At 35.0% G+C, this 11,209-nt stretch overlaps 1 protein-coding gene across 1 annotated transcript; it reads left to right on the top strand.

Moving 5' to 3' along the window:
* Positions 1-899: 899 nt before the first annotated feature.
* LOC131048698 (jacalin-related lectin 19-like) lies at positions 900-2,029 on the top strand. The gene is made up of 3 exons (XM_059213759.1): positions 900-944; positions 1,469-1,669; positions 1,829-2,029. The coding sequence occupies exons 1-3, from the start codon at positions 939-941 to the stop codon at positions 1,886-1,888; spliced, it is 267 nt and encodes an 88-aa protein (XP_059069742.1). The 5' UTR covers positions 900-938; the 3' UTR covers positions 1,889-2,029.
* The last annotated feature ends 9,180 nt before the right edge of the window (positions 2,030-11,209 follow it).

Below are 11,209 nucleotides of genomic sequence, written 5' to 3'. Positions count from 1 at the left end.
AATCTTGAAGTTCAGGTACATCTTCTTTTCCTTTGTCTCTTTCATTCATGCCCCCTTCTCATTATAATTTATGTGCTACATATCCTAATGCTAATTCACTTCATTGTAGCCCAATTTTATACCCTTCCATGGTTCATATCCCTTTTCTTTCCAATAGTTTTAATTTTGTCACTAATTTTTTTTATTAGCATAAACTATTTAATCATTACACTCACCTAAATAACCTAATATCAATTGACATCATAAAATTATATCTCAGCTATATAAGATTTGAAGTGTGTTAAGAACCCTACAAGAGAACCTAGATCTTAAATTGCATTGATGCACCACATCATAATTTGATTACACACTCATCTTTACTGTATCCATCATCCTAAGTGAGGTACAGAGGGATAATTAACGTAATGATAAGAACCATTACCTATAGAAAATTTGTGTTTGCACCTTCCTACTATAATAATGAAGAGAGAAAATCTAAGGAATCTCCTAAAATATTAATATAAAAAACTAGAATGGAATAAGAATCAAGTTATCCATAATGAATAAGAATCAAATTCTTTCATAACGGAGAAATGATTCATATATACTCTTATCCATTATGAATCAAATCTATCACCGCCCAACTTTACATTCAATGCAATGTAGCCTTATCCATTATAAACCAGACAACTCGAATTGATTGTCCGCATTTGAAGAATCTATGAACAATCTTTCCTTGTCTGAGTCACTCAGAACAGGTGTCCGTATTTGAAGAATTTATGCACTGTTCATTCAGAAATCAAATCTTTGAATATCCCGGGAATTAAGAATCCTTATCGATAGATTTCAAGATATTATTCACTCATGGCTCTTCTATAAATTTAACCTTTCGTTGGGTTCTTACAGCACGGCAAATTTGGAATTGCAGTTCGAGGCCAATAAAATCTGCGCTGTATACAATGGTGGTGGGTTTTTTTTTAATCTATTTTTTTGGCCTTTCCTCTTACTCTTTTTTATTGTATGAAGCTGTAGTTAACAGAGAATATCAGAAGTAACAGCTGCAAGCAATATGCTGAATGAACTTATAAATGAATGGCAAGTTATAATAATTGATTAGTGTTAGCAAATTTTTCAATAAACTTAAATAATTTGTTGTTTTTAGATTAGATTGTGTATATTTTTTACATCAATGTTTGGGATCATATTTTGTGATTCATCATGTTTTCCATTCTCTTTATACTGTCTATTATCCTGATGATAGATCATAGAATGTGATCCGATATATTAATACAATCTAATTCCAAAACAACAACAAATTTGATTACGTTTTTTCCTTACCCTCTTGACCGTATTAGCTGCGCATTTGGCTTATTTGCAGCCCTGTTTTCCATTGGTATTCCCTCCCGTTGTTGTGTTTCTTTGAATTTATTGTTTGAAAATCATGTCTATTTTTAATTTAATCATATATAATTATTATGATTGTGTGTAGGATTACAAGACGGAGGGTCCGTGGGGTGGTAACGGTGGTGGGAGTTGGAGAGATGGTGCATACTCAGGTATCAAGAGCATTACAGTAAAACATGGACACACTGTGGATGCCATTAAGGTTTCATATTATCTTAAGACTGATAAAATGATGGACGATATCGACTTACCCCAGCATGGAGGGAGGGGAGGTGAAGAAGCCACGGTATTTAATGCATAATACTAATAATAATATTTTATAATCAGTTATACTTTTGTATTTTAAATTTATTTGTATTTAGAAGTTATCATTTTCTATATAATTATCCATTGTATTTTTTTATTTTAATTTGATATTTAAACATTTATGTGGTTTACTTTATAGATTCTCTTCGAAGAGGATGAATATTTGAAAAAAATACAAGGATTTGTTGGGAACTTTTAAGGCCCTAAGGTGATCAGATCTATTACATTCACCACTAATAAGGCACAATATGGTCCATTTGGCCATCAAGTTGGATATTCTTTTAAATCAAGTGGCAAGGGAAAGATTCTTGGCTTCTACGGAAAAAGTGGACTATACCTAGATTCCCTCAGTGTTTATACACATGACTAGAAAATTGATCATATTTATAACTTACGATTTCTTCCTAGATAATTAATCAGCCACTTCTTCTTCTATGCCTACTTTCACCTATGTATGTAAAATTTACTGTTATAAGGTAAATTTATTGTTATAATCGCCTCCACTTTATCTATGTTAACTTTCTTATTACAAACTCAATATTATGTCAATATATTTTATGGTTTAATGTCATGTGATATTTATAAATTTTAAATAACTTTTTTTATCTCATTTATATAGAGTACATAGGCACTTACATCTTATCCATGTCAATTTTTTCTTCTTAATAAACATCGATGGATTTATGTATGGTAGATGTATTATAATAATACTATCGCACATTATATTTTCAATTAATATAAATGGGGAAGGGACCCAACCCAATATAAATCAGACATAAACCATTAAAAAATAGAATTGGAACAAAACAAGTCACTCATAACAAAACATTACAACTACCAAATAAATAGAAAAGTTGGAGTTGAAAAAGTACATCCTATTTTGAATAAGTACTTTGGAGTTGCTTATCTAACATCCTAACCTAAGAAGGTGAAGACTTATTAGTGGGATAATTTTTTCTTACATTGAACAATTGAACAATTGTCCAAGTAGACCCACTACTACAATTAGAATAGTGTTGACTCATAGAGAAAGGTTGGTTAGAAAAAATATAGTTAGAAAGAAGAACATAATTAGGGTTAACATAAAGACCAATAGAAATAAAAAAATAATCCTTGGCATCTTTGTGAACCTTTAAAACTTTTTTTGAAGCAAAAATAGTCTAGTAGAAAATATCACCAACAAGTAAATTTGTAGTGGAATAGAGAGGATAATTTAAGTAATTAGACCAAGAGACAACCTCATATTCATAGTCAAATTAACTAAACCGAGAGTATAATAAAAATGAGTGGGTGGTTCTAAATCCTTCGAAATAGCATCATCCTTAGAAGAAGTATTAAGAAAAATAATAAGGTGGTCATGAACAACATTCTTGTACCAAGTTGAGGAGGACTGCTTGCAAGCATGCTATAGGAAAAATCAGAAGCCAACTATCTGGTAGTAAAATAGTCCTTGCAGCAAAAGGGGATACCCTCATAGTCCATCAACTGGTCCACCAAGATCTATCATTAACCTAGATAAAATGACCTCACTAGGCAGATCTTTTGAAATATCAACTTCAACTAAAATGTGAGCAAAGGAAGTATGGCCAAATATTTTGGTCATAGAGTCCACCTTCATGAATCTACCTGATGTGTTACAAATAGCCCCATAGGCTTCATAACACTATAAATGAAGGAGACGATAGGGAAACCTTACCCACATAGGAAAAATACTATTTGAATCTTTCAAAGGATTGAAAGAAGAAACTCAAGGCCTCACAAAGAGGGGATGTGAAACTTACTTCCAAGACCCACCAATAAGCACACCTTGTCGATCATCTTAAAAATTAATTAAAAACACAAAAAGACCTCTAGTAGAAGGGTAAAGCTCCATTTTAAACTTAACCAGAGGAGATCAAACCTCGAAAACTCAATGGTGTAAATGAGGAAGAGAAGGCCAAAACCAAAAAACTATAGATTAAGCCCCACTTAACAAAATAATCCTCACATTCAAGCACTTCTTTTTACTATAAGAATCACAAGAGAAGTAGAAGCATAGGGGAATATTGACTTGACAAAACCTTCCATTTTCACAAAAGCACTAGGAGTTGTAGTAGTCTTGGCTACATTAGAAAATGAAAATATTTTTCTTAAAAGGTCTACATAGGATGCTCATTGTCTGGAGCCAAAAGAAACATGGGAACCTATCGCCCTAACACAACTAACCAACATCTTACGAGAGGAGGTCCTACCCATGACTAGGGAGAAAATAATCAAAGAGGGATATAAAGCTAGAGCATTTGGCATAGGACCCCCCACAGTCCAAGCCTCAAGCATAGTTCTTGCATGATAAAAAATAGGCTAGGAAGAACCACCACCAAGAAAAGAAAAATCCACCACTAGATCTAGTGAAGGAAAAGACGCAATAGAGGATTGAGACAAAGAGAGGGAAGGAATGTAGAATTTGAAAAGATCAATAGGAAGGAGAAAGCATAAGATATTTTTTGGAGGAAACTATCTTACATTATGTTATTTGTTTATTTTTAAATATTTTTTTGAAGAAATGTATTATTTAAATTGTATAATAAACAAGGGTCATGTAGTGGGAGTACTTATCTCAATAATAATTAAGTAATAATAGTAATAATAATATGTATCTATTTTTTTGATTAAGTAGGGAGAGGGCCCTGATCCCTAAATAGTACAAGAGATTAACACATTAACCCAACAAGAAGCAACTAGCATAGAATAGCAAGAACCCAAAGAACAACACACCACAACCCACTCGTACATAATTAGAAACTTAACTAGAGCAGTCCAGAATAAATAGTAAAAGGAAAATTATAACTGTGACTAACCATTAACCTACTTCTCATCAAAATGGTTTGGCGCACAGGCCTGAAGAAAGTATTAAACTAAGTACTGTAAAATATAATCCATAAAAGCACTAGACAATAAAAGACTAAGGCATCATTGCCTTCAAAAACTAAGACAAAAGGAAACAAGAACATGAAACATAATTATTAGGATCTTTGATAAGATCTCGCCATTTCTCCGGCATCTGCAAATTATTTGTCTAGTCACCTTATTCAAGTTTGTAGCTCACAATATCCCTGGTCCTTCTAGCCCTTCCATGCCTTCTTCTTTTGTTTCTTTGTAATTAACTCAGTCCGACACAATCCCATTACTCCTTTTCACATTATACCATCCATGGTTATAGTGATGGTTTTAACAATATTTTCCAAGTTCTTCTTTACCATTCTGAAGTCCTCATCCCTAGATTCCAAGTCTTTCATTCTGAACTACATATTATCAACTTGTGATTTAAGGTTAGCCATCATATCATTATTATCCTCTTGTTTATTAGTAGAGATGTGAGTGTATCTAGTAGGGTTGGACTCCTCTTGAATGCCTAAGGTATTAGTGTCCTGCACCTCCTAGTCTTCCTCTACTTCTTCCTCATCAAGAATACTAATGTTTTCACTAAGATCCTTTGTTTCCTCTTCTTGCTTAGTGTATTCTTCAACCTCAGACTTATCACTATTGTTATCCATCTTAGGAAGAAACTCCTCTTCAAAGGGAATAACAATTTCTTTATCTTCTATAGGTGGCTCTTTAGCTTTAGAATCCTTTTGAAGGAGTCTATGAGATCAATAGCTAATAGGGAAAGAATCCTATTTAGCCTTCCCCTATTTGAGAGGATCCTCAATTTTGTTACTAGGGTAGGGCCATTAAGATAAATGATAATATTACCAATTTTGGTTGGATTAGATTCTACCTTCCTGGCTTTGGAATGCCCTATATTTGGACTAGAGGATTTGTGTTTTTCTAGGGTGGGTTCTAGAAGTTTAGCTTCATCAAATTCCTCACTAGGGATTTTAGCCACTTTAGCTTTCTTCTTTTCAGAGGTAAATATGTTTTTTTTTGGTGTACGGAGTTATCTCTCAATGAGATCAATTTTCAGAAAGTTGGTAGGTTTTGTAGTGTTTCCACTTTGGGTTAAAAGCGTATTTCTTCGAGGAGTTAGGTTAGAAACATATCGATACATGGAAAAGATGAAACCTTGGTGCAAATGGGGAGAAGCACCTTTAACTTCAATTATGATACATAGGGATGAAAATAGGTAAAATGGAATGTTTATGTTCTCCTTGTGCCTAATGTGATTGAGAATATAAAAATAATAACTATGAATGGTGGTGTATCTACCTTCAAGGGTAAAGTATTTCATCACATGATAGATAACTAAGGCATGTGAGGAGGAAGAACTAACCTATCATACCCATTTTGTAGACAAATAAGCTTTTAACCCTTCTGAGATAATTTATTGATACACATCTTGTAGTCACTACAACTCTTCTTCACAACCCTCAAGCCTTCACATTTGAGACCAATTGCCTCTACAATTAATTGAGGGGTAACCTTGAATTTGATTCTCTCAATATTAACCTCACCCTTTCTCCAAGAATTGTTGAATTTAGCTAAGAGAGTGCAGTTATAACCCCTCATACCTACAAAAAATGGAACCGAACTAGCTTGTTTAAATATATTATAAAGCTCATTATTCTACATTAGGTCATCATACTTTGACAACTCTTAACATTTCATGGGGCTTCCCATTTTTTCATGGTAGCTCTTAGAATAGATTTGCAATCATTGAATGGACTACATGTTTAGACAAGAGAATGTGATTTCAAGTGCATGTCACAGAGAAAGGAGCTAGTGAAACAAACCATCATTTGAAATGATGAAAGGTGGTGATATTGGTACCATACGCCCAATAAACACGCGTGAATTGGAAAATAATTAAAAAATCACCTTTCCTAGAGTAACCTTTACATGCCCCGCCATCATAGAAAATCCAATTGATATTACACTCTTTTAATGAGTTTCCTTATTGGAAATTTAAATTAGCAACCACCATCAGTGTTGTGGTCTTTCCACTCATTCCAAAAGGACTCCCAAATGTAACAATGAGCCAAATATTTATCATTATAAAATTATTCTTTTGTAAGGTCATCCTAGTCATGAATGCTTTATTAATTTGAGTTGTATACCTCTCCATCTTGTCACTCGTCATCAAATAATATTTATTTTAACTTAGTAGACCATTGGTTAAAATTCAATTTTTTCAGTCATTAAAACTTAGGACTAAGTTTGACATATCATCCACAACCCTATTTCTTTCTTTGTAGACATGGATAACTTTGGATTGAAGAAAGCTCCTAAGTATAGACTTGCTTTCCTCCATTATGGTTCTAATTTCCCATGGGCTTACAATCTCCCCATTAAGGATATTGATTATTAATTTTAGATCCCCCTCAATTATAGTTATTTGAAAATTCAGCACCTTCTACCTTTTTATCCCCCATCATGTAGCCATAGCTTTTTCCTTGTTTCTGATTAAGGAAAATCAGGTTTTAAGGGACCCGAAACCTGCATACATAACAAAGAGATAAGCAAAAGAGAAACTAGAAAAAACAGAACAAAGAGAGAAAGGATGCAAAAGAACAACAGAAAGAACAATAGCCAAAGAAAAGAACAAACCAAGGCCAGTGAGAGACTGGCAACCTAAAACCAAATTACATATCAGATGAAGATCTTTATAGTCTCTTCTGCATCCTTGAACAACATCATCGTCTCATTAGCTTCCTCTTTCAGTTCTTTATTTTCCTGCATCTGTTGATTGTCTTTGGTCTTCAACTCCAGCTCACTTGCATTTTGCTTGGTTCTGCATCTGGAGGAGTGAAGAACAGACCTAGAAGTCGGCTTGTCATTAATGATCACCATTTCTTTATTCTACTTGTTCTTCTCTAGGCAAGCAACCAATGCATTCATGTTTTAAGAAGACACCTTCAACACCGCCAGACTATGCTCCATGAATTTCTTCAAAGCATTCTTAGTTTTTTGAATCCGATTGTTTATCAGACCATTATCAACCTCACCCTTTTCTTTGATAATCCTCACCACATCCTCAAGATGCTTCAAATCTCCCTTAATAATGTCTTTTTTTGGCTAGTCCAGAATTTCTTTTTCATCCTCTACATCACTAGTATCCTCCTCATCATCTTCTTTACCTTTAATGTTGATATCCTTAATCAAATTCTCAATTTTAAAATCCAACTCTCTTTGTTTATCCTGAATGCTAGTGATGTTATCAATCACCCATTTCTGAAAATTGAACATTTCTAGGGTGCTATTTGTAGTAGCATTCTGAATGGCTTTCATGTTCTCCAAAGCCGGGGCAGAGTCCATAGACCTAGGGTTTCCCTCCTCCATGCTATGCTAAACATCATCCCTGTTATCTGAGACATAGGGATTATCCTTCGCCTTTGACTCTTCAACATCCTCTTCTCTCTACTCATCCCCTTCCTCAACCTCAACCTCCTTCTCCTGCTCATTCTCCACCTCTTCTTCCACCTCCTTCCCCTGCTCCTGCTTAGAACTAGCATTCTCTTCCGTGTCTTCTTTAGCTTCATCACTAACCCTCGATTTCTTATTCAAAGGAATATTAGAAGAATCTTCATCAAAATTAGAGCCATCATAACCCTCAGAAATGTGGGAATTCTCCACAAAGGGATCATCCCTATTAGCCCTAGCTTTACCCTTCAGATGCTCATATATTAACAAAATAAGGCCTTGGTGAGCAATGGGGTAGGATTTAGGTTTCTTGACATGGTCGGCTAGGCTATCGTTAAGAGAAGAGGCCAAGTAGAAGGGAAACAAAATCTTAGATCCATGGCGAAAATGGTTAAGGATGACAAAGTGTTAATTGTAAACTTTCAAAAACCTTCCATCAACTATAAGGTATTCCATTAAAACTTTCAACATTTTCCGCCAGAAAGATTTTACCTAGTTAGGGAGATAGTAGGAAGAATTATCCTTTTTAGCGAGTCAAGCCCTTTCTTCTTCATTTTTGGGGAAATTCTTGGTAGTTTCCACCGAGAACTTGCAGTCTCTATAGAATTTTATGCCTTCCTTTTGCAAGCCAGTAACCTCCGCCACCAAATCTTCATCCAACTTCCATGTCTGGCCAAACAGAGTAACTTTATTATTGTTCCAGCCCTTGGAAAAACCATGTGAGACAGACTTCTTGCTCCCATGCAGTTTCTCCATGTAATCAGTGAAGCCATATTTGTGCAACCTTCGCCATATTTTCCTTTCACTTGTCTAGCTATCACAACTGGAAGGCTCATTGCGGTTAGGATTTCCCCCCATAATGTGATGGTTGTTCAATTCGAAACCCTCAACAAAGCACAAGATGACCAAATCGAAAAATAAGGTGATTTTCGTGTTGTTCAAATAGTCTTTTAAGACATACAAAATAACCCAACACTTAATATGATAATGCCCGTCACACCGGTGCTCATTATCACAACGCCTAAAATAGATAATGATCAACTGACACTTCGCAACACTCCAATATCTATCATTGAATTCAGAACCCAAAAATGTAATAATGAAATTAACATGTACCATGGACTCTATCAAATAATAATTTCTCTCAGACTCCTTTCTTACATGATACTTCTCCTATATACTTAGCATCCTCCGCTAAAATGACCCCCTCATTGGCTAACAAATCAACTACCCTATTACCTTCCCTCAAGGTATGGGTAATAATCACACTATCATAGGCATCTAAGAATTTTTTAGCATTATCAATGATATTATGGATGTTCCAAGAAGGGGAACTAGTACCTTTAATAGCCTGGATAATATTGAGAGAATCCCCCTCCAGCCATATTCTTTTAAAATTAAATCTCTGAGCAAGCTGGAGGAATTTTAACATTGTCAAAGCTTCTGCCACATGGTTGTTTTGAACTCCAAAGGGAGAGGCAATTGCAGCAACACAAAAGCCATAAGAGTTCCTGATAACCCCTCCGCCTCTAGCATTCCCAGGATTTCCTTTAGCTGCACCATCAAAGTTCACCTTAACCCAATCATGAAGAGGGAACCTCCACACAACATTATCTCTCCTGCTCTTCATATCAAATTTCCAGACCTTGTGTATCAAATTCCATTTAGTTAGGATGCTTTTCTCATTATCAGTCATGTTAATATAACTACACTACTTGTTACTTTTGTGAATGGTATTGATGTTTTCTTTAATAGCCCTACAAATCTTTTCAAAAACTACCTGAGATGAACATTTAGTCTCCCTAAAAATCCTATTGTTTCTCTCCTTCCAGATATGCCAACAGGTCATAGGAAGGACAAAGGACCAGAGGGTCTTAATCATAGGAAGCTTGGTAGGGAAAATCCATTGCCAGATGACTTCCTTAAAACTATTCTACATTACCCAATTAACTTTTCATTGCATCCACACTTTACCCCAGATATCCCAGGTAAAAGAGCAATGAATAAACAAATGATCCACAGACTCAACCTCTTTCTGACATAACTCACACCTATTAGGAATCATGAATCCTCTTCGAACCAGGTTATCAATGGTAAGGATCTTGTTGTGAGTTGCAAGCCAAAAAAAATATGTTAACTTTAGGAATGAGGAATCTATTCCAAATTTTAGTCCATATTGGGTTGCATGCCTGAGTAACAATTTTTTTATAAGCAGAGGCAACAGTAAAATTACCCCTATTATTAATCTTCCATAGGAACACATCATCATAATCTTTACTAACAGAAAAGGATAGCAAATCGTGTTGGAGCAATGAGAATCCAACATAAATTGCATCAAGTCTAACCCATTTATTCTCCTTCCAATTATTACAAACCATAGAACCATACCTCCTTTTACATTCTTCAATGAAATGGCTGCAATCCTGGTTAAAAAGAGGTTCATCTTTAATTCAGACATCCTCCCAAAATCTGATTATATCACCTTTGTCAAGGACCCATCCAACTCCAGCTTTAGCAACTTTAATAGATTTGATCATACTACTCCATATAAAAGATCCAGCAGGGATATCTTCAGAATAGAGAAGAAAATGAATGGGCTGATTATGTATGTATTTATCAAACCACACCCTACTCCAATCTTTCTTAATACCATATGTCCTCCAAATCTGTTTAGCTAACAAAGCTTTGTTGAAAGGTTTAAGAGATTTAATACCTAGCCCCCCATTGCTTTTACGAGAAAAGACTTTATCCCAGGAAACCAAAGCAATCCTTTTCTTATCTTCCACACCAGACCAAATAAATCTTTTCTGAATTTTTTCTAAAGCTTCAGCAAATTTGACCGGTATACTAAACAAGCTAAGAGCATAAACAGACAAATTCTGAAGAGTAGCTTGAAGAAGCTGAAGCTTACTAGCCTGTGAAAGCATAGACCCTTTCCAACCTACCAATTTTTTGTTGAGTTTATCAATTAAAGAGTTCCAGAAAAGTTTGGAGGAGCCAAACCAAGAGGGAGACCCAAATAAGTAGAGGGGAGCATCTCAACTTTACAGCCAATTATGTTACCAATCATCTACTGCCTCAATAATGGGATATTGATGAAGTAAATTGCAGATTTCTCCCAATTAACCCGTTGTCCAGTAGCAAGGGAATAAGATCTAAGAGCACCTTTGAAGGCAGAAGCTTC

Source organism: Cryptomeria japonica, chromosome 11 (assembly GCF_030272615.1).
Source record: "Cryptomeria japonica chromosome 11, Sugi_1.0, whole genome shotgun sequence".
Taxonomy (NCBI): Eukaryota; Viridiplantae; Streptophyta; class Pinopsida; order Cupressales; family Cupressaceae; genus Cryptomeria; species Cryptomeria japonica.
Note: the sequence above shows the minus strand (reverse complement) of the source record. Positions and strands in the feature narration are given on the sequence as shown.

What these genes read in the sequence shown, in the direction of transcription:
- LOC131048698 (XM_059213759.1), top strand. An exon ending in GGGGAGGTGAAGAAGCCACG is followed by an intron (nt 1,670 to 1,828) that starts GTATTTAATGCA and finishes TTTACTTTATAG; the next exon opens with ATTCTCTTCGAAGAGGATGA.